General features: G+C 40.3%; 1 protein-coding gene and 1 pseudogene across 1 annotated transcript; one reads left to right on the forward strand and one right to left on the reverse strand.

The window, feature by feature from the left end:
• Positions 1-376: 376 nt before the first annotated feature.
• On the forward strand, positions 377-945 carry LOC147606968 (uncharacterized; annotated as a pseudogene).
• A 4,150-nt stretch (positions 946-5,095) lies between these two features.
• On the reverse strand, positions 5,096-10,002 carry LOC147606969 (GDSL esterase/lipase At4g01130-like). The gene is made up of 5 exons (XM_086791279.1): positions 9,634-10,002; positions 8,971-9,168; positions 8,680-8,846; positions 7,986-8,256; positions 5,096-5,556 (listed from the first exon to the last, which is right to left on the reverse strand). The coding sequence occupies exons 1-5, from the start codon at positions 9,905-9,907 to the stop codon at positions 5,288-5,290; spliced, it is 1,179 nt and encodes a 392-aa protein (XP_086647405.1). The 5' UTR covers positions 9,908-10,002; the 3' UTR covers positions 5,096-5,287.
• Between the last annotated feature and the right edge of the window lie 14,731 nt (positions 10,003-24,733).

Genomic DNA, 24,733 nt, shown 5'->3' on the forward strand with positions numbered 1-24,733 from the left:
TTCGCTTGCCGCGCTCCGCTCCTCAAGGTGCCCTGCCAAAAAAAAAAATGTTAGCTCAAGGCCATGGCCAGAGCACACAAACCATCCGCGTGCGCGGATGGTCTAGGTGCTCTTGCTATCAAGGACTTGCAGTCGCCACTCCCGTGCATGAAGAAGGTAACGTACGTTGCTTGTTCGCGATGGCGTCTCCTTTTGCGATGGAGACGGTGGAGAGCTATCCCGCATAATACTAATGGCTATGGTAGCTAGTTCACGAATTTGGTGGCGCGGCAATTCGTGGACGGTATTGGCAGGGCCAGGCCTTTTCCTTGGGACCAGTCATGCAGGGCGCGGGGAGGAGGAAGGAGATGGACGTGCTGCGTAATGGTTTCCCTTCCTCCTCCTCCTCCTTCGCCGCCTATTACAGCATCAGAGGACAACGAGGGTGGTGTTTCTGCTGTGGTGGCGGGTCTCTGGCTGCTGCGGATGGCGGGAAGCCCCCGAGTGCCCAGACCATGTGGGGCCGGTGGCGGTCGCTCGGACTGCAGACGGGGGCGGGGTTGAGGCGTTTCGCCATCGAGGACATGCGAGCGGCAGCGTCCTCGCCATCAGTAACGCCATGGCCATCTCCCACGAGGACCCCCACCGCATCCTCCTCCTCTCCAAGCTCATATCCTCCTCCTCTCCAAGCTCATATCCTTTGCACAGGAAAACCATAATTTTTTACGCAGGATTTACTCACTGGCTGCTAGCCACAGCTTGATCCCGGAAGAATGATGGACATCATGCTGCTCAACTCTTTTTGAAGGCGAGTTCACCTCCCGCGACCTGGAACCACTGGCTCATCCCTTCGCTCATCAATCACTCATGCCACTGCAATGCCAGCTGGCTTGTGGTTGGAGATGCCATGATCACATCCATGTTGCCGCTGACATCCGCATGGGCGAGGAAATCCATATCACCTAGTCACCCAACAACAAGCGTGCAGTCCCACTCTCCACAGGAGCCCACTATAGAAGTGCCTTTACTTTAGAACTAAGTTCTAGTTCTTCTTCCTTTAGACAAAAAATAGGGAATGTATGGAAGAGTACTTTAGACAAAAAATAGGGAATGTAGGGAAGAGTAAAGAGGTAATGTTAGGGACTACCTCATCACAAAAAAATCCACAAGGGCATTCACAAAATGTGTCCTGGGCCCGCAATGAGCATGTAATCTCAAAGCCAAGCGGACGGAGAACAAGTGTCATTGAAAATTATACAACCCAACCCCATAGGGCAAGAGATCTCATACCCTAAAATAGAGAGTCGCATGTAACCACTTCCTTATATTCTACCACCATGTGAATACATAGAAGATATGTTAAGGACGTTGTTTGAAATGGGAAGGGGGGTTGCAACCAACATAGCATCTAGAGGCTCAAAGTTGGGCAAAACTAAGCCAATCCACATCTCAAGGACTGGATATCCTATTAAGTGCCTAGAGAAGCTTGATCAGATTTGCTCGACCATGAGATGAGTTGATGATCACAACAAGATTTGGTAATTGGGACTTTGCTTGGAGGGCAAAGCAAGCCACTGGTTTAGGTCATTAAACCCACTTGAAAAGGCTAGCTATGAGGTCTTGAGACAGACTTTTATAATTCTCGCCCAATGGAGCGAGATGGAGCCCTATTGCACAAGTCTATAACCTCTTGAGATATCTATGGTTTCCAAAGTAAATGTTTTTTTTTGCTTAACCTCCATAGTACAAAATGAAAATTTTTATGAGATAAAGTATCCTAGCATGTCTTGTGAGCCACTGTGTCTCATAGTAGTCAATGTGGAAATACTCAACCTCTATCTGCTCACATACAAAGCTTTCTATGAATGGTTGTTTAATCTGTCAAAAAATGTGCCTTGGATGTAGCTTCCAAAGGCATGGCAAGTAAGTTATCTCTCAATAATATCCATTTACAAAAAATTAATGGTTGTTTATATGGAGGATAAACTCATCGTATAGGTAAGAAATGTAAATTTGAGCCCCAAATTAATATCGAAATGCTCAACCTCTATGTGGTCACGTACAAAGCTCTATACGAATGGTTGTCTATTCTACCCTTCAAAAATGTGTCTTGGATACATAGCTTCCAAAGGCATGGGAAGTAGGTTATCTCTCAATAATATCCATTTACATAAATATAATGGTTGTTTATGTGGGGGATAAACGCATCATATAGGTAAGAAATGTAAAATTGAGCCCCAAATTAAAAAACCGCTAAATTTCTTACAAAAAGAGCGAAATTAGAAGCTCACAAATTTATTATCCCCGATTTCTATGGTCACAAAGGTCATATTTAATGGATTTAAATATCAATTTTACTTACTACTAATTAACAAAGGGGTAAAAATAAATCAAGCTAAAATACAAGTACTCAATTGTACAAAAGAACTGTTGTACTTCCAAAAATTTTAATATATGAACAAGGGGTAAATCACCTACTTGTAGAATTGCACGAGCTTGAGATTGATGTGTTGTAGGGTGTTGAGAAAGCCTATAATTCTCTCAAGAAATTCATGCCTCCTTCCGCTAGGGAATTGTGCCCCACAAGCTCCCAAATATGAAGTAAATGCTAAAAAAGACTAGGCTAGCTTCTACCTATCTTGGGTAGTACTTAAGGTACATGTTGTAAGAGGTACTGTGACAAGCTTACGATAGTGTAAAAGAGCTCAATAGTAGGCATGCAAAAGGGAAGGGATGGAGGAGTCCTTGTATAGTAGTTGAAAATCCTCTATATGCATGAAAATGACCCTTATATGGCATAGCACACCATGCACATTAGTTAACTAATGCTAACTCAAGAAATTGGGGGCTGAAATAAGGATATCCATTAATGCATGAACCTACCATGCCTAATATAACTAAGAGAAGAGGAGCCCAATACCACCCATGCAAAAACCACTAGCCAAAACCATTACCTCATACCACCTTATACCTAGCAAATATGAGGCAAATACCATGTGAGTAAACCCACTTACCACACTCCTCGAATCCACTTGATTTCATTAAACCATGGTTTTTATCGAAGCCTTAGAACCTTTAGACTATTTAATTAAACTACCCAATGGTACACACACTTAGGCTAAACTAATTAATTTAATTTTTCCAATGTGCTCGTAATATTTTTGCCCATGCCCTTGGCTCTAGGGTAAACCCTACATTTTAGATTTAATTATGGACTCAAATTTTTTAAATTATTTTGGGATCTAAGTTCTTTCACACAAGTGTATACACACACACACACACACACACACATGTGCACAAGTGCTCTCATAGTTCATCAATAATTTCTTCGAGCATGTGAACCCTACAATTTAGGGTAAAATCCAAGATTCCCATCTATGTATCAAAATTTTAGAACAACTTACTAACGACTTACAAAATTCGTAAAAGAAAAATTCCTAAGGAGCTGGTTTTTGTATGGATATGGTTGCTCTCAAAAACGAGAGAGAGATAGACTAATATTAAGAGAGGACTGTTGCAAGAGAGGGGGAGGAATGGTACAAAGTGTGTGTGTGTGTGTGTGTGAGAGAGAGAGAGAGAGAGAGAGAGAGAGAGAGAGAGAGAGGAATGGTTCAAAGTGTGTGTGTGTGTGTGTGTGTGTGTGAGAGAGAGAGAGAGAGAGAGAGAGAGAGAGAGAGAGAGAGAGAGAGAGAGAGAGAGAGAGAGATGGTACAAAGTGTGTGTGTGTGTGTGTGTGTGTGTGTGTGTGTGTGTGAGAGAGAGAGAGAGAGAGAGAGAGAGAGAGTTGTGAGATAAAGAGAGAGAGAGAGAGTTGTGAGATAAAGAGGGGGATACTTTAAGAGAGAGGAATGCATCAAAAGAGAGAATCCCATTTAATAACTATTTAATGAGAATGTTATTTTTGGTGATTCTCACAAGATGGTTTTGTTGGATGCTATATGTTGAGGTAATTGAGTTTTATCAGGGAGGAATATAAAAAAATTACTTGAACATGCCAAACACATGCTCTTTCTCTTTCATAGGAAATATCCATATAGACCTCTAGTAGTCATCAATCAAGGTAACAAAACAATGTGAACCATCTAAAGAGCCAATCATAGGACCCACACCATTACTATGCAGTAAGACTGTGCAAAAACTTAGTGGCTCTTACAAATTGCATAAACAAATTCGTGTGAAAATTTCCAATCATAAAACATAAACAGTTTTGTGTGGAACTTTCCAATCATAAAACATTCACAAACTCCATGTGATAGATTTTGCAATTTGGGTAAATTATCAACCAAATTATACAGCTCCTCTATGTTTTCCAAAAAATCCAAAACAATGCAATTCATAAGTCATGTGCTTGCCAAAAATAGTCTACTTCCAAGTTTAGGCTAATAAGGTAGTGTTCACAAAAATATTTCCTTGGAAAAGGGGCATGCCTCCAACAATTTACAGTTTCCAAAGGGCACATGTGGTGAGCTAAAGGAGGAGCTAGTCTATGTGTATGCAAACATTTATTATCTTACTATGCTTTGTCTTTCAATTGCAACTTGAGTTAATATGAACCTCCATGAATTGGAGATCTTATTCTATGATATGCAGTAGTATGTAGAGAATTACAACATTTTTTTGATATTGACCAATATAAATTTGTTAGGTTGAGAAATGGGTCACGTATCATTCACATTTTCAAGAAGCATGAGTAGGAATTACATATTGGACATGGCATGAATTTTTTTAATTAAGAAAATACATAATACATAGAAGCCATATTATCACATTCACTTTCATTAGTCTTGAAGAAGTGAGGAGGATATAGTTATGATCAACAAATCTAGAAAGGAGGATACAGTTATGAGGAGGATATAGTTATGATAAACAAATCTAGAAATAAAAAATACACAATATGAAAAAATCATAAACTTTTTAAGAGTGGAATGCTTAGTTTTGAAATTTCCTCCAATTTTTTATCATTAGAGAATTTAATTAAAAAAGGACAATATGACCTTTCTAGGTGGAAAATTTGGTGAAAACCAAAGCCTACATGCATAAACTACCAATTTTTTTTTAAAGCAATGATCTATAGACATAATTGTCATTTGCAAAATTTGAAGAAAAAATTACATTCTTGAGCAGCAATAAACTATGAGATTCGTGTTGAAAATATGAATATAATCATACATTAGACATGACTTCAACTTCCATACGTGATTATGCATACCATGATTTTGTTCTTCTATGTTAAGAGAAGCTAGTGGAGTTGGTGGAAAAAAGATGAGACGGGCAAGCACACCTTGAGAAAAGCAGTGGGTAATTCAGGTCACACTGTATCAAGATGTGAGGGGCAAAGCTTGGAAAGTGGAAAGAAAGGGTGAAAGTGGGCACCTTGAAGAATATGTCGTGCAAGCAACCTATTGGCTTGATCAGTGAGATGGACACCATCCCAATTAATGTAAGAAGCTGGATCCACACAAGACAACGCAGATAAATGTTGCCCATGCAGTTGGTTACTACTTCCACATTGGACACTATAGTCATAGTTATGGTTTCCACCCACTCCACAACAAGCACGAGTTGTGTATTGAAAGCCTGCCACATAAGAAGTTACAAAGCTACATTAGAACTACCAAAAGTTATGCACTCTTTAAGATTTAATTGTAGAAATATTTTAATTCTTCAAATTTGTTAAACTCACTACCCCATGTGCATGCATTTGATAAAAAATAAACAAATTATTTTTTCTCATTGCACAATGGGTAGTGATTTTGAGCCATATGAATCTAAGATATATAAAAATGGATTGTAGATTTGTATATAAAGAACACTCGAAGGAAAAAAATGTCATTTTGTATGGCAAGGAAACAATCGTTGTATTTTTACTCAACACTTACCCAAACTATCAAATCTTGTAATTTGTGAAGAAGAAGAGACGATATGCATCATCTCTTTATGATAATGATAAAATCGTAAATTGAAATCATCAAGTGGCACACATACTAAGGTAATGATAAGTAGTATGCTTCAAAAGGTATTAGCATGGTGGTTTTAACTCTTTCCTAGAGATCGTCTTGGGTTCTCATGTAGAACACATGTGCTTGAGAAAGATTTGTCTTTGACAACTATGTTTTATGGTAAACTTTCACACCCTTCCCTAAAAAGACTCACTCATGCAAGGGACATGTTTTGTAGGTATAGAGGCTAGTATGCTCGTGTCGATGTTTATAATGAGTTTCTTACATTATTTTTTCAATTGCTACATAAGCTTGATGTTTTCAATAGTTTTAAACATTGGTTTTGATCTTAGCATATATTTCCCTTAACATAATCATCACATGATGCACTCATCAACCTTTCACATTCACTCCCTATTCTTACTTTCTACATTTTATTATTTGTGAGCATGGCATCACTTTCAAAATTCCATAATTGGGTGTAAACACTAGGGTTCACTAAAGCAATATGTAAAATATCACGTGCGTTTAAGGAGTGTCATAAACTTAAGATGAATTTATAGGTATGTATCTACATAAGGAGTTTTTAAATGTGTTTCTTAAAAAAAAATTATAAGTTTGTAAAGAAAAATGCTAAAGCTTGAAGGTAAGGGGTTTTATAGATACCATTTGAATATAATTTGTGTATAACATTTGAGTGTAAAACATTAGAGAGAGAGAGAGAGAGAGAGAGAGAGAGAGAGAGAGAGAGAGAGAGAGAGAGAGACCTTATCTTGACCTATCTAAAACATCGCAACCAAATTTGAAGGCTACCATGAAAAAAAAGTTCTTGAACAAGTTTCTTAATGTATGATGTAGCAAACTTTTAGCTATGGATTCTAATTATTAAAAGACCATTAGTGATTGACCAATGATGCATCTCCTTGTCTTAATCTCACATGAGAAATCAACAAGTTTTCAAATATAGAAATCCCACAAGGAAGGAGGTTGCCCAATGCCCTTGACACACTTGGTTTGGTTTGCCAAAGCTAGCACTAAAGGAAAACTCAGAAAAGCACTTGCTTTAGGTTGCTGAGTCACTCCTATAAGTATGTTACTCTACAAAACCATCTAAACCAAATGATTATGGTTTCCTTAATAGCCTCACATACTAAAACTAAACAGCACCCTATAATAAGTATATTGCTCTACAAAACAACCATCTAAAACCAAACACCACCAAATGTGATCATGGTTTTCTTAATAGCATCACATGTACTACTCTACGGAACCATCTAAAGCCAAAACACCACTAAATGTGATTATGGTTTTCTTAATAGCCTCACATACTAAAAAATCTTTCTAATGTAATGTTTCATAATGCAAACCACCCTCCCCTTAAAAAAAGAAAAGAAAAAAGAGGTGAAGAAATCACTAATGATAACTTTTCGGAGAAAAGAGTCATGGAGCAATGGAGCTATTTAGTGAAAGGTGCATTTAATGATTGCTAGTACTACAGTAGGTAGCCAACCACTCAACTAAGACTTTGGGGAGTGAAAACCTACGAAGAATGCAATAGCCTACTAGAGGCAAGGAAGAAGAGAAACAACATATACACACCTTCACCTTCCCTTCAAGAGGTGCATGGGTTTCAAAAATGGACACACTATAGCTATGTGGAGCCCATGATACTTGAAAACATGCTTGAAGAAAAGCTATGTGATGGGTGGGGTTTCTCCTTATGTCAAATTTGAATTCAACATTAACATACACTCACTAAGAAACCCTCTACCTTTCTGTCACAACGGCGACGAGTGGAGTACCCTCCCTCGCATTCAAAAAATATTAACACACACTACTAGAGTTAACTAGCCTCACGGATGATGGACATTATTAACATGCCAAAGTTCTACTTGGGATAACTAGCCTCACGGGATGAAGGTGGTGGACATTTACAAGACATTTACAAATAATGTGCACCAAAATAATTCATGTGGACTTTTACATGCCATGTACAAATAATGTGCACCAAAAATAACTCATGTGGATGGTGAAACATGAAAGGGATAATGTATTCTCGTGACTTACCAAAACGATGGGCGTTTTGGATCATGGTGGATTGGATGTCGTAGGTGTCCACATAAATGATGGCTGCGCCGGGGAGCTGTTCTTGCAATAGGCTTAGTTGAGCTCTCAACAGGTGATTGTAAAACACCACTGCATCATTGTAAGGCTTGGCGCACCCGCTCTCATCTAGATCTGTAGCTGTGTGTGGATACTTGGACAGTACAAACGGCAAGCAACCTTCAGGCCCCATACCCATCACCCAAAATGTCTTAGCTCCCGTTTCGTATAATTCCTGCAGTAGTTTCCTCAGTAGAAAACACCAGATAGTTAGCTACTACTTGCCAAAAATCAAAACCCTAATCGTGTTCTAAGCCAGCTCTTAAGCTGCTAATGCTTGCAAAATCCAGAATCCTAGCTGGGTTTTAACCGCCGCCGCCGACAAAGTTTCTATTGCTTGCCAAAATCAAAACCCTAATTGAATTTTAAAGTTGCTATTACGTGCAAAAATAAGAACCCTAATTGGGTTTTAAAAGGCACTCAAGTTGCTAAAACTTGCAGAAATCAAAACGCTAATTGGGTTTTTAATCCGCTCGTCCCACAGACACCCCCCACAACACACACACACAGTAAACCCGGGCCCGTAAAACAAAACAAAACACACACACAGAGGCACCCCACAGCACCCCTGGCTTTGCCCGCCGTTTGATTCCAATACCTTCACAGCATTGCTTATAGAATTCACTACTCCTGGTAGAAAGCTCCTGATCTGATCAGTATTCATCTTCAAGCTCATGTACGCATGGCTGAAGTCACCTCCGCCGATTTGTATTATATGAAGCCCCTTGATAAATGCATCCATCTCCGGTAAGTAAGCTTGGGGACCTGCAGTAAAAGCGATACATTATCTGCAGTAAGCTCGATACGTTATCTCACATTAAGTAAACCAAAAGATCTAAGCAAATTTAATTAAGTCTCTAAGCTTGAATTCAATGCGTCTTAGCTTTACCTTTCTGCTCAAGTGCCAATGAGACCTGGTCTTTGAAGACTTTGTACTGATTAACTTGAATTTGCAGGTTGAAAGAACTGAGAGAAGATCTAATATCTTTTGCAGTAGCCCCAGAGGAGGCAAAATTGGCACCATGTGTGAAGTTGGAGTCTACTGACTGCAAGTAAGGGCTCAGGAAAGGCTTGCCAAGCCCTTGAGCTGATAACCAAACAAATTAAAACTCGGTTGTTTAGCTCCCCATTGTGTAATCATAACCCAAATTAGCTAAGAAAGATTAGTCTAAATGGCATATATGCTTGTGTGCAATCATAACTCAAAGCTAGGAAATATTAGTCTAAATGGCATAGATTATTGTGTGCAATCATAACACAAAAGCTTACAGTTATCAAAGTAAGCAACCTTATAATGTGAGTTTATAATTGTTGATATTGTGAAGGTACTTAAAAAAAGCTAACTAAATATCGAATACATAATTTTGTGAAGCGAGTTGGAGCTTCAATTATAAATCAAAGTTAACATAGATTACAGTTACCATGGATTAAGTATAATTATTTATAGAACTATGATCAAAGGCTATATGAAAACTTAAGCTAAGAAGACATAGAACACAGATTAATCAGTGTAGTAGATATAAATTGTTGATGTAGTGAGCGTTGTCAGCACCTAGAAAATCTATGAGAAGCCGGCCATCACTGTATCTGTTGACAGGTCGGTGGAAGTAGGTTTCACCATAGGGGAGCTCCTCTGCAAGGCTCACGAAAGGGAAAGCAACATGGCTACCTCCTGTGTCTGAAGCAGAGTCTCCAAAATTGAAGATTGCAGGAAGCTCACAGGTTGATATAGCAACAGGCAACAAGAAGAATATAAGCATGAAGTAATTAGCCAGGAGATGATAATTAATTATATAATGTGGTGGGCTAGTGAGTGGGTTGGCCATGGTTTTGATGCATGCATGCAGAGGGGGGGCTATGGCAAGCTTCTTCCTGTGAGGGAACGTTATAGAGAGCTTCTTCTACATGGCTTGCTGTGGAATTATAGCAATTTCGACAAAAAAAATTATTAAAATTATTCTTAATAAATAAGGTTTCCTCTTTATAAAAGTTAAATAGAAGTTGATATTTGCAAGTACATGGGAGGTTCGTGGTAGAGGAATTTATTGAACTCACTGTTGGTAAACTAGAACCAGCTGGATCTGGACGGAAAGGTGGCCCGTGACATTGGGTCATTATTTAGAAAGAGAGAGTCCGATCATGTATGTACATCATGTCATGTATATGGGTACATTGTTTTCTGGTGATGACACACCACCCTAGCTCCTTGGAAAGCATCAAGTTTGTTGTTTTTCTCCCTTTTTTTATTGTACATTCTGTTGTGCCCTCATGCCATCACTTCCTTCCTACCCAGACAATGAGCTCACAAACCACCTTCAACAGCTCACTACTCAACAAATTAAGATGTACACAAATCACCCTTACTTCTCGAATGGGCGGGCCAATGGACATTAAAGATCGCCCATCCGAGCCAAAGGTATGGCCGTGATTTTTGCCACGTTGATGGGAACTCCCAGATGTGTAAACAACCTTGCTGATTCTACACACGTTGTACCAGATGGCTCGTTATGTGTGAGAATTCGGTCCTTGCCTACTCATTACCCATCTTCATATTTATAGCCTTGTGCAATTGTATGTCTCGGATATGTACTTAGGGGGTTTACTTAAAAATATGTTAGTCTACTTACTACATGTGATCGTTAGGAAGGTTTTTTTAAAACAAAGTTTTTGAGAAAAAATTACAAAAATCTACTTACATAAGGGGGTTGTAAATGGCATTTTGGAAAAAAACCCGTAAGCTTATAAAGGAAAAGGGGTGCTTTTATTAAGTCAAAATTCACAAGAATGATATTTTTAAATACCCTTTGAACGCACGTTGTTTGTAGGTCTTCCTAAAAGTACACCGCCAAAAAAGATGTGTAAGGCTCTTACGTAAAGTGGTTAAATTTTATAGCAACCCATGGTTGTCTACACTTGATGCCCTGAGGCATCAGTGAGAAAAATGTATGATATCACTTGGGTGCATAGGGAGACCTATATTTTTTAATTAGGACATTTACAATTTCACATTTACAAGAGGTGCCATGTTTATTATTTGCTAGTGCATTTGTAAGAATGCATCCATACACAAAATGATATGTATATTCCCAAAAATCATGTACATCATAGACATATTTTTTAGTACCATGGGTTTTTTAAAAGAGTGAAGCCCCTACGACTTGTTGCACAAAAAAATAATGGGTAAGCAATATCTTGATGAGTGTAATCCATGGCCTTACAACCCCTATATGTATCTCAATGTAGCAACACTCATATCACCATAGGGGGTAATCCTAGCATTCAAGTAGGGCGACCCTTTGTCCATAGTCTTGTAGCCCTTAGCCATTACTAGATACATGAGACTATGATGGGTAGGGTTGGAGGAATGTGGGAACACCCTATACTCAATCAATTTTGAAGTTGTTTGATTAGAAAGTGTTTAAAACAAAAGTGTGCCAATTTAGATAAATTCCAGATGACATGCTCCTTTCCTTTGGTTTTGGGAAATCAAAAGTTGGTTACAAGTTTTTAAAACACAAATTGCTCAATAACTCGATTTCATTATTGAAATGGTCATCAAGGTTAAGAGTGTTCTTAAAATGATTTGTTAGTGTAATTTATTTTCTAGCATTCATACAAAAACACTCTTAAGAGCAAAGGAGGAGCTAAGTTGAGAGGTACTCAAGGTTTTAAATTTGAAACCTTCAAGTAAAATCTCTGAGAATAATCATCCCTTCAAACCAGAATAATGTGATAAGAGTTCTATTACCAATTTAATAATAATTCCTTCAAATCCATTTAAAATAATGTGATAAGAGTGCACTCACTTGTGAGGTGGTATGGTGTGATCCAAAATTGGCCCCTTTGCTAAGTTTAACAAAAAGTTTACCTAGTACGATAAAATGTGCTCATGGTGAGGCTCTTTAAAATGTGTACATGGACCATGTGGAGGTCTCCCATCAAGGTTCAGTACACATATGTCTCATTTATATATAATAACCCATTGATGTTGCTAGTAACCGTTTGCTTTTTGAACCACCAATTACTAAAATTGAGCGACCCAAAACTAACTTCATTTGTTTATACGTTTATATACTTGTTAATTTGATTGCATGTCTGTACTTATACATGTTTGGGTGGTTGTTCTTCATATTTATTGCTTTGAAATATCAAAGTCTCATGCTTACTCCCAAAAAGTGGTAGCATTAATTTTAAATTGCAAACGCTAACATTTATCCTCACATACATATATGAAAATTATAGTAAAAAACTTTTATACTAATTTAAAAATCCTTTTTTAGGCTTTGCAAAATACTCACATTGACTTCCTATTAAAACAAGTGTTTTTCTTTAAGAATATTCGAATACCTATTCTTTAAGAATATTCGAATACCTATTCTTTTTGCTATACATGCCATTGGGGCACATAGGCTATGCAATTTATATAGTAACCACCAAGACTCTTCATATGGATGTTAAAGAGGTGCATCTTGTAGGCTCTACATAGTCACATCAAGGTTTTTAAGAAGTGGGATTATAATCACCGATTTTATCGAAACATGTGTGAACTTTATATGAATAATTAATGCTTGGCCAGTACCTACTACCTATCCAACCTATCCAACCCTATCATTGCTTGGCCAGTACCTACTACCTATCCAACCCTACCATTGCTAACATGATTTATTACATGTTCTACTCAGATAACATACCAAAGCTTGCATATGTAATTTAATGTAGTTATGTCTCAACCTTTCAAGCTCTTAAAATTTTCTAGATTTAAAAAAAAGAGTTTTTTTTTCAAAGTAGGAGGCACTTTTGAGCACACTTTGCCAGATGATTTACTTCCCTAATGTAACATGAACTCTGTTGGCTCCTAATGTAATAGGAGCACATTTGAGCACACTTCGCCAAATGATTTTCTTTTCGCAATGTAATAGGAACTCTCTTGGCTCCTATCACTAATCATAACCATCTCCATAAATCTAACCAAAGATGTGTCTCAAGAAAAACCTCCACATCGTGTGTGTGTGTGTGTGTGCATGTGCGAATGTAGGGTATTAACCCATTTAATAGGAGTTGCCACTATAATTTTACATCAAATAGCAAAGATGAAGAAACCAAATGCATGCATGATCAAACTATGAAACAATGGTGTCCAAATCTACAGTTTGGACATGTGCTTGAAAATGGTCTGACAAAATACTTATGGTCCCACTCCAAGAGTGTGTGGATAAGCTAGAATGGATTTCCTATGAATGTACTTAATGAATATATTATGAGATTAAGCACTTTATAAGAAATAGGCCACTTATGAGCCTTGGGAGGCTTGCCAAGACCGGCCATAGTTTAAGTGTGTGTGAACACTTATGCTGTTTCAACAAAACCTAGTCTTTCAAGAATCTTCATTTCCTGAACCACTCACCATGACTTGTCATGTGGTTCGAAGCACGTGAATCAACATACCACACATCATCCTTACATGCTACTATATCATTTCGAGACACAACATTAACCACATGTTGCATAACAAACAACCTCTCATTATCCTCATTATTTCTACTAGAGGATGCATAGTTATTTTGATGCACTTTTCCATTTCACATGTCACTCTGTTTATTATAACAATCTACCCTGCACATGTCCAGGCTTACCATAGTACAAACAACCTTGTGTATCATTATGCTGCCTTTGCCAATTACCACAACCTCTTTGACTCCCCTTGCCTCCCCTTGCCTCTAAACTGGCCTCTTCCACTTGTGTGTTGTTGCGAATCCTAGGACTGCTGTTGCTACTACTGACCATAATTTTGATTACATGTTTGGCCACCACCTTGGCCACATCCATGACCTCTACCTCGTCCTCTACCTGCACTTGTGTAGAAGGCCTACTGCTCTAAACTGCTTTTGTTTTGTGAATACTGATGATCTTCACCCAAATTCTTCTCTTCATCAATGATCAGCATTGACACCAATGCCCTTGATCTTCAAGGCATAATCATCAACAGACATATTTTTCTTCTCTATAATATGAAGATCATTCTTTAACTAAATTTTTCGTGCCTTGGTGTTAGTTTATATAGCTTCACCAAGATGTCCATTTCTCCTTAGGTGACTTGGCATCCTGTGTATGCCCAATCATAGTGTCTTATATGTTGATAAAAAGCCAATACATGACTTTCTTGCTCCTTGACTCCAATCCTTGAAATGTTTTACATCTACAGCAGTTGGATAAATCTCTGGTATCTCTGGCGCCTCCTCATGTTCACCTTCAATGTAATCCCAGTAACCTTTTTCCATCAGGAAATTTATCAATCTAAACCTCCAAGCATGGAAGTTGTTCTTTTCAAGCTTCTCTACAACAATATGAATTATTTCATCATTCGACATCTTGTCTTTAACATAATTTACCAAAAACAACAGTCTTGTTTGACTTGCAGTTTGACCTGCACAAACTGTTGTATTCTCTGCAGCAGCAGTGGTACTATACTGCACCCAAACTGTCACAAACTAGTGACCTCAATTCGCATACATACACCCAATGGCAACTTTAAGACCTCTTTGCAGCACACACAATGCCTGCACAACCAATCACCCTTCCTGTAGTTCCAAAAACAGAGTTCTGCAGAGAATCCAAATTTACCCGCAGTGCTCGTGAATGCCTGTGAACTGAAAAATAGAGGTCCAGACATGCTTGAAATGCATTTTCAGATAGTATAATTTTCCTATAGCTCTGCTTCCATGAAGAAAGCTGATCAATCAGAGTTTATTTTCAGGTACCTCTTAAAGAGCTCCTGATGACAAGGGTGTAGTAGCCAACACAAAGGAGAAAGAGTAGATGAAGCTCTTATCCTCGTACCGCTTCCTGTGCTTCTCTTGCTTTCCACTCAACGCTTCAACGCTTAGCATGAACTAGGCTATGACACCATGAAAAGATGTAGGGGGGAAGAGAGCTGGAGCTCTTGCAAGCACACGTACACTTACACAAACCCTAAGAGAACACACAAGGTGAGAGGCTGAAAATTCTTCTTCTTCTTTACATAACAAAAGAGGTCTACAAAGAAGATAAAGCGACTAACACACATACTAGAGTATATACAAGCGGTTCATAATATGAACACACTAAGTGGAGTGGATAGGTGTGGACTAGTCGGTGTAGTCCAGCTGTGATAGAATCTTTGGTGAAGATATGTCGGTGCCAGCTACCAAACCTGCCAATGATGTAAATGTCGAACGGTCATCGAGGATAGCATGATATGATGCTATGTCTTTGGCCACCTCCTCTTCCAGGTGCTTGGTTTCTACTTCCACTTGTTGGAGGCTGCCTCTCATCTTCTTGGGCATTTTTTGGTGATTTCCTGTAGGATATCTTTTGCATCTTTAAGGATAGTTTGTCCTTCTTACAATTCGGCTGTAGATTTCTTGTTGTGCTTGGGCTTGTGATTTTTCTTGTTCTTGCGTTCCGTGGGGTAGTGGAATGTTTCTTGCATGGCTAATTATTTTGGTGAGAATGTATGGATTTCACACCTTTTACTGGTGTGACTTGAGGTAATTTTCCATCTCCCTGTGGATGTACCATGCCCAATCCTCCCTTTCTCCTCGTGGACCTTGGGAATTCTGTGAAGTGGTACCATGTTGTACCTATCCTTTGGCTTTACTCTCGTAGGATCATTGACATGGCACGACATGCTCATTAATCTTCTTCTTCTTAGATGTTTTCATACTATGCCCCATTTTAATTCTATGTAACCTTCTTGAGCATGTACTCCATTGGAATTTTATCTATGGGATGAATATGTGACTGGATGGGGGGGCCAACTGTAAGGCCTCTCTTATCATCCCCTCGGTGATGAGTACCTATAGATCCATTCGGCTTTGTTATTGTACCCCTCTTTGTTATTGTACCCCTCTTTGTATTCCTATCGTAAGTCTTTAGGAATTATGCACAAGTGATTTGTTCAATGTTCAGTTTAGTACCTCTGCCATCTTGCCTAGCCTCACATTTTCCAGCTTATATTGCATGTCTATGTCCTCTAGAATCTGGAGGCACTTGGGGCTATGGTATTAGAAGAGGATCTTTCCTTGATCTATTTGGAAATCTTCCTAGAGAATTGTCCCCTTTAGATCCTATGCATAGGGTCCAAAGTATGTAAGCTTGGTAGCTCGTGGTGCTCGCTTCCTCTTTGTAGGTGACTCGATGCAAACTCTAGGTCAGAGTTTTTTGAAGAATCTACCATCTGTAACATTATTGTGTGCTTTTGCCGCATAGGTCGTAGCTGGGGACTTGCCGAACACCGTATGCGAGCCACGAATGACTGCAAGCATGCAACCAGGAAAGCAAGCTCAAACAAAATGCAAAAGGTGTGTCACTCACCGCTCAACCGCCGCCTTGAAGGATTTCCACGTCGCAGTGAAGAAGGAGCCGCCGTCGCCGCTCTACCACCTCTCTGCCGCCGTGCCGCTACACAGTGCTCGATCACTCTCTCACTCTCTCTCTCTCTCTCTCTCTCTCACGCAGGAGAAGGAAACCAAGGAGATAAGGCAAGAGCACTCTTGTATTCACAACACATGAGAATGAGAGTTTTAGGGTTACATTTGGCTCTTATAGGTGACTTGGCCGTTCACACATGGGCGCCCATACATGGCCGGCCGATCCTAACCCTTATCCTATTGATATTCAAGGTGCGCCTCTCATCGGCGATCACCCAATCCCTTTATCCTTAACATATGGTGCCGACAAGCCCAGCCCATGACTCGGAATATTTAAATTAATGACGTAAAACATAGTACGTCTCAATGTCCGTCATAGGTTAACATGCCCCCCTTCCCGATGTAGCTTCCGTCCTCGGAAGCTATGGTATGGTAAGCTATATAGGGTTGTTGTGGTAGACCGTCTGCAAAACAGAGAAGTAGAGTGAAAGTATGCTGGAATTCAAAAGATATAAAGTGTATAAATTCAAGCATGTTAGACCACAATGGATGTTGCTATGAGACTAAGTTTAAGGGGTCACATGAATGAGCTAGTGTAGCAAATTAACAGGAGTTTAAAATTATTGAAAGTAAATCAAGAGTTAGCAAGGTGTCAAAGGTTAATCAAGGTTTATAACTAGCCTAAGTCAAGGAAAATAACCAAGCTTAATAAATAAACAGATGACCACACTGTGTCTACTCTAAGAACAAGTTAATACCATGAGCCTAGGGACACAAGAAACATCAGAGTTACAGGAGCCTTTTGCCTTTATTTTTTTTTTAATGCACGTGACAATTTTTACACACAATGGCGACCTTCCTAAGGTAAAACTAACATCGATCCTGGTACCATGTTTAACACAAGGCATTATCCAGGAATCTATTAGGTCACCTTAGGCAAGGCTACCCCCTACCAACCAAGGCATTATCCAGGAATCTATTAGGTCACCTTAGGCAAGGCTACCCCCTACCAACCAAGGCATCGGTCTGGAGTAGAATACTCCTCGCCTACCAAGTATCAATAAGGCGATAGGCCAACATTAAAGCACATCATAGACCTGTATTGCCATTTATTGTAGGCTTTTTTTTCAAATTTCTTTTGATCTTTGCTCTTGAACTATAATTTGTCTTGCATCCTTTCGACAAAGGGGTAAAAGCTATGTCCTAGAGGTCAACACACACATGGCCAGGTGTCAAACATTAAGATGGTTTGATCCTAGACCTAAGACAATCGTATTCCAAGGTTAACTAAAGACTGCATGCATTCTCAAGAATATATCCAATAAGGTTAAACTCATTAATGATTCACACTAGCACGTCAGGCAACTTCAAAAACTAAGTAGTACATTGACAGTTTCCATGTAGTCATGCATTATAGTTCATGCAATTAATTGAACAGTAAAAACGAAAGAGAGTGGGTATGGAAGAATTACACCTGTATTTTGGAGATCTCCTTGATTCAATGAGAAAAATGCTTGCAATTTGATGAGATATTTATGTATGAGCATTGCGGCTATCTCAGGACTTGAAAGCGAACCCACCTCAAACTTTTCAACCTGTACAATCAACTAACAAGCACTATACCTCGAGAGGCACATCAGTGTGAAAAATTAAAGACTCGTTTAAGGAATCCAAACTAGAAAAAACTTGAAAACACTAACCTACCTACCAGTCACCACACTACTACTGAGGATACGGTAAGAGGATGTTGTAGAGTCCTGGCTCTAGCCCTAAGGCTAAGCCTCTATCCGCATCATCCAAATAAATAAAGTCAACCTCAGTAGTGCCATGAGTTTCATCTGTCCATTCATCATTGTCAGATATTTTCTTTTCATTTTCCCATCCACATAAACTCATTAAGAATGTAACCATGCGAGGATAGTCATCTTGTGGAAAAGGAAAGCATTGGGCTATCGGGGATATATCCTCTACGGAGTAGGGGTCAGTCATGGTCAATAGGCGAATTAGCCATTCTAATTCCTCAACATTTTCATCTCTGGCTAGTACATCTATATGATCCCATTCAGTTTCAATTACAGGATAGCACATGTGAAATATCTGAGAAAGGTACAAATGATACCTCTCACCAAAGGTGGGACTGGATGAAGTGTATGATGACCGTGCATCTGCCATATCTGCAAACACAGATATAGCATCAGTAGGTTTGTGACAGGTCAATCTAGTTCTTGATTGTATATGGATATTTCTTTTCTTTTTGTGCTCTTGCTCTTTTTACTATTTCTTGTTTTTCTTTTCTTTGTTTTTTTTAAAAAAAAATGTATGAAGCTATATATATACATCCCCTTGAATTTGGCAATTACATGGTCAGGGGAGAAGGTTAAGGAGGAAGCATTAGAATGTCGAGCGTGAGTACATGCTCCCCCTTTCCTTGGGTAGATCATATTATTTGCAATGATGTTGCAGCCTCTTGGAACCAATTTGTCCAGTGGGTCATAGGTTGTGATGTGGGCAGATAGCTTTTTATGACCCTTGTGGTAGTGTACGCTCCCATTGACGAATGGAGGAAATGGTTTCCGACGATACTATTACAAGGGGAGACGTAGACTCATCAGTTTTTTGTTGGGTGTTGACAAGAGTAGGTGTAGAGCATGTAGAAACTTCTATATGAGTGTGTGTCTGGCATGAGGAGCTAGAAGCTTCATGTGGCTCCCCCCTTCCTGAGCTAGGTGGTAATGATCGATATCGTTTGGGAATCTAAACTAACTCTGGAAGAAGTGGTGCGGAGCTCTCTGTTACCTTTCCCTTACCACGGTCTTGAATTGTCATTGGGGTGGCAACAATTGGTTTGCAAGGTTTTACAGGTGATGTAGAGGGATTCAGCTTATGTTTAGGGACCCAAATCTGGTCATTCCCCTCGTAGTACCCTTGGGCTACTAATAATTTTTTAGGGATCCATCGCGATGTTACATTGCCCTTTCTCGGGTGGGTAGCTGCTTTCCTTTTACGAGGCTTCTTGGTGGCTGAACGAGATTGAGCAGGGGAAGTAGCTATTAATGAAGTTTTTGGGACCCATTTGTATGTGTTTTTTGGCATAGTAAGCGGAGCTTTAGAGACCACCTTGCATGTTTCCACTCTTGGTGTTGAAGCGTTAGAGGGGTGGCAAACAATCAAAGATGGTTTTGCCACTGTGGACTTTGTGATTTTTCATTATCTAGCATTTGAGTGGATGACTTAGGTGCGGGATTTTGAGCGGTCAGACCTAGTGTTGGTTCTTGCGTTGTGACTCGTCTAGTTGCCCAATCGATATTGCACTTGGTGGCCATCATCCATTTGCGCCCTAAGTTTATAGTCCCTTCCATGGTACCGACAGGCATAACCAAAAAGCTTTGAATTACGGTCCCCTTGTCATAGGCAACCGGAGTGTGCAGAACTCCTGAGACAGGGGTTTTTTTCTTGTTGATTCCTTGAACTTGGATAGCACTCTTGGATAAAGGTGGTTTTCCAAGTTGACACCACACGCCATATGATAGCAAATTGTGTTGAGCTCCTGTATCCAATAATGCATTATATAGCACCTCCCCGTAAGGACTCTGTAACTCAATTGGGTATCTTAGAGGTGGGTCAGATTCCAGTGAATCCTCCTCTGCCTCCTCGAAAAATACTTGCGTAATTCCCAAGTTGGCTTCTCATTGGCGCCTAGCACGCTGTTGACGTTCTTTGGCTTCAACTCTCGCTTGTATTTTCTTAAGCTCAGCTTGTCTTTAGCTGCCTTCTTTTGATGGATTGCATATAACTCCTCTTGGCTTAGGGGATCATAGTATCTTTTGAATTTACTCCCATTAAGGAATCCAATGGTTTCAACTCCGTCGAGAGTAGTCTCCACTCTGATGGTACCTTGCGGGGTAATTTCACATACTCTATACGGTCCCTTACCAGCATATTTGAGCTTCTTCTTTTTGTTTTCACTCCATACATCAGGACTTTATCCCCAACCTTGATGTCCTTGTCCTTTAGGTGGCGATCAAACCATTTTTTCCTTCTATCCTTCTCCACAAGGGCATTGTACACAGCCAATTGTCTTTCTTCGTTTAGCCGCTCAAGGATATATAGTCGCTCTACTAAGGGATTACCATCCCAACCCTCTTGAGTAGCAACACGAAGACTAGGAATGACAAATTTCCACGGCATGACTGCTTCTTGGCCATATACCATTTTGAATGGTGTGCAATTAATAGCCACTTTGTACGCAGTACGATAGGCCCATAAAGCTGTCGTAAGCTTTAGATCCCAATCCGTGCGATGAGCTTCAACTGTCTTTGTCAAAACAGAGATTAAAGTCTTGTTGGTACTCTCGGCTTGGCCATTTGCTTGCGGATAGTAAGGAGTAGATTTATGATGGGATATTATGAAATTTGTTGTGAGCTCCTTAATCACTTCATTTATAAAATGCGTACCATTGTCGCTCACAAGTTCAAAAGGACAACCGAAGCGTGTGATTATATTTTCAAAGAGGAACTTGGCTGTTGTCCTTGCATCTGCCTTACGTGTTGCTTTCGCTTCAGCCCATTTGGTCATATAGTCAGTGGCCACAAATTCACACTCTGAGTTTCCCATTCTTCTTTGGTACGATGACTATCGGAGAAACCCATTCTGAGTGCTCAGTAGGGTATATGAATCCACATTTTACAAGCTTTTCAATTTCCTCTTGTACAATCTTGGCGTACTTAGGATTCATTAGGTAGGGACGTTGCTGGACTGGTTTAGCAGTGCTAATCATTGGAATCGTGTGTTGCATCACCGAGGGTGGAACACCCTTCATATCATGATATGTCCAAGCAAATATGTCCTTGAATTCTTTAAGAAGCTTCATAAGTGCAACTTCTTCCGCCTTGGTGAGGTCTTGAGCAATAAAAACTGGTTTAGACTCCTCACCCAGATCTGCTAAGTTTATCTCCTTAACTACCGCAGGGCCATCATAGACACCGCACTACTCCCATTGGTAGGCGTTCGTTGGGCTTTTGTGTAGACCACTTTACGTTTCCCTATGGTAAATGATTTGAAATGCTCGGGTGCGGGGTGTAAGTCTACTGGTTCTTGTTGTGCCAGGCTTTTTTCTTTCAATTCCGCTACCTTTTGTTGCTGAGCCAACTCTTGTTTTTGCCGCCTTCTTGCAGTACGACTTAGTTTTAGCTTCTCATCAATTTCTAATTGGGCGACGTCATGAGGTTGCGGAATACACCACATGACACCTTGGAGGTATTGTCCCCAATTATCCGCTAACTTCCGATGAGCGGCGTCAATAGCTCCTACATAACTAAGCCATTCTATAGTGGATCTCTCTTTGTTTATTACAATTCGTACATTGGCTCGATAGCGTTGTCGCTTATGTCTCGTTTTCTTCTTACCAAGTTTTTGATTTTTGTTTCTGTCAGATTCACTCACTTGGTCGATCCTCACTTGTGTCCCCTTCACTTTCGGATGAACTACCACATTTGGGTGAATATTTGATTCATCCCCTCCATCAGGCTCTCAGAGTTAGTTTCTTCTTGAGATTTATACTCAGAGTTGCATTGGTTAGAGTCTTCGCTACTTTCAGTGTCAGTGGAGTTTGCCACTTTCTCGCCATCACGAGTCAAGTGCATAACACCTATCATGTTTATTGGCACTAACGGTGGCATATCTTGCCCCTCAGATGTTAGCCAACTTGTGCCTCTATTTCCCCACGTGTCTATGGTTGCCGCTAGGTGTACCCAATCCACGTTATCCGACTCAGTCATACCTGGTAGGACATCCATATAAGGAGAATCGTTCCCATCATCAGTCTCTTTTTTGCATGTATAGCAATACCTTAATGGGGTGGAGTGAATAGTGGTATCCGATCATCAATGATAACCTTGCTTCCTAAAGGATGTGCACGACCATTCAAGGACGTCCTAAGATCATTTGATATGACATAGGATGCTTGGAGAAATCCATTACAATGAAGGTATGTTTTACCTTGTATCCCAGGACCTTGATCTTAAGGTCCCTTAACATTCCAATAGGTTTAGCTATGGTTCCGTTTGCCATCTTAACCACTATGTTTGTGACTTCGAGGTGAGGTCTTCCCATAGATTCCCAATAGTTTTTAGTCACAATGCTTACGCCAGCACCACCATCAAGGATTCCATTTAGAGTTAATCCCTTGGTAGTAATGGGGAGGGTTGCATTAGATTCGTCACCTTCAAAGTACTATCCCAACTTGTTCACAGGTATTTCAACGACCGAGTCTTCATCTAGGTTGGGTTGTAGATCCCAATGTTCCTCTTCATCTCTTGAAGCGTGTCGGGTCTATCCATATTTGCAAATTGTGGTAGCCCCGCCTTTAGTTCTCCATTGAGAAATGCCCGAAGAGCTAAGAATAGCTCAGGATCTCCGTATAATTTGGATATGATCGTGGTTCTGATTTTAGAGGACATGAAATCCATTAGCTTGGACACATTCAACGGTACTTTTTGAGACATCGCCCCTTGACTAGGGACTGGTGAAGATGAAATCACTTCCTCTTCGATGGGATCAGGCATTCCCTCACACTAAACATTCTTTCAAGCAAAAAGGGTGTTTGCCCACTTCCTGATGTCCTATCCTCACTTTCTTCCCAAATGATACTAGGTATAGCTAACGGTTTATGGTTCTTGTGAGGCTAAACTTGCGTAGGAAACACTGTGTCTGGAATTTTGATTTTTCTTGGGTTTGGCTCCAGTTCCCTTTGTGTTTCTTCCACCAAACCCCTTAAGTGTTGCACTTGTTCAATCTCCTCAACTGGGTTTGGGTAAGTTCCAATCTTTTTCTTGAGGGTTTTTGGCCCACGTGGCTTGTCTTGGGGAGTCTCAGTCAGTTTGGGTGGTCGAGAGGGCATTAACTGACTTGGTTGTGGGGCCGAGGAAGTTTCCTTCTGTTTCTCCTTATTTATGTACTCGCTTGATTCTCCTTTGTTGAGCTCCCGAGTGGGTTCCTCCCTTAAGGTAGTGGCTTTGGTCCCCATGGTTTCTATTGAATCAGAATCATCTTCAGGATCATTCATATACATGGGGTCGTCTCCTGTCCCTATCTTCAGGATCATTCATATACATGGGGTCGTCTCTTGTCCCTATCTTCAGGATCATTCATATACACGGGGTCGTCTCCTGTCCCTATGTTAGTCTTTGAAATAGGCTTGGAGCTCGTAGCATTAAGCGATCTCTTCCGTCGCGTTTTCTTTTTCTTTGCTCGAGCAATTGATGCAGTATCCCTCTCTTTGAGAATGTAGTTTTGATTTTGAAGCATTGACCGTGTAACTACATTCGCGGGTACAATGGGTGTGGTTTCTCGTGCCTGGTTGGTGACCTCAACCAAATTCAATGGCGTAATCTTGGGTGCATTAGGATTATGTGGACATTGAGCAATCAAATGATCTATGCCACAATGATTACATGTAAGTACCGGCATTCCCGATGTGCTCCCTTGATTTGGTTGCATCTGAGTAGCGATCTTCTGTAGCCTATTAGGGCACTCTGCTACACGATGCGGTCCACCACACTTGTAGCATTGAAGAGGTGGTATCCTCGCCAAGGTATTAAGGTTTTGCCCTCTTGTGGCGAGAGCAGCCGCTTGATATACAGGCTTGACTTGCTCGAAATGATCCTCCATGTAGTACTGGAGAATCATTTCAAACGTATCAATCCCGTATGGAGTAGTGGGGTCTATCTCCTCTTCATAATCCCCACACGCACTATGTGACTCACAACCCATCTGGTTTACAGGGGTAATCCTTGGATGTGGAGGTTGTGGTCCTAGCGAGGTCCTAGCACTGGCGGTGGTAATGGCACAGACTGGACTACATTTGGATTCCTTGGAACTATGTGCTGTGACGGTTGCTCGACAGGTTGTGCAGGCATCAGCGCAGGTACTTGAGGTGTTCAGGCTAGGGATGCCTGATTTGCTAACATACGCTTAAGTACTAGGCAATCCTTAGATTGATGGCCATACTTACCACATGCATTGCAATTCCCATTGAATTTGACTCTGAATGTGGGACATTCACTCGTACTATGTGGTCCTAAGCAAACCGAACACCATTGTTGCTCTCTCCTTGGGTACATATGGCTATTTTGAGGAGCTCGATTACCCCTAAAGTATTCTTGGAGAGCCTTAGTAAGGTCGGTCATCACAGACATTTCAGATATCTTGGGCTCCTTGGCAATAGGTTTCACCGTCATTGGCTCG

Source organism: Cibotium barometz, chromosome 56 (assembly GCF_041138505.1).
Source record: "Cibotium barometz isolate CiBa-2024 chromosome 56, ASM4113850v1, whole genome shotgun sequence".
Taxonomy (NCBI): domain Eukaryota; kingdom Viridiplantae; phylum Streptophyta; class Polypodiopsida; order Cyatheales; family Cibotiaceae; genus Cibotium; species Cibotium barometz.

Excerpts from the sequence above, each read along its gene's own strand:
- LOC147606969 (XM_086791279.1), bottom strand. The coding sequence starts at position 9,907 with ATGGCCAACCCACTCACTAGCCCACCACATTATATAATTAATTATCAT. Across the intron at positions 9,169-9,633 it reads GCTTCTCATAGATTTTCTAG|CTCAAGGGCTTGGCAAGCCT; the intron begins GTGCTGACAACG and ends TTTGGTTATCAG. Across the intron at positions 8,847-8,970 it reads ATTGGCACTTGAGCAGAAAG|GTCCCCAAGCTTACTTACCG; the intron begins GTAAAGCTAAGA and ends CTTTTACTGCAG.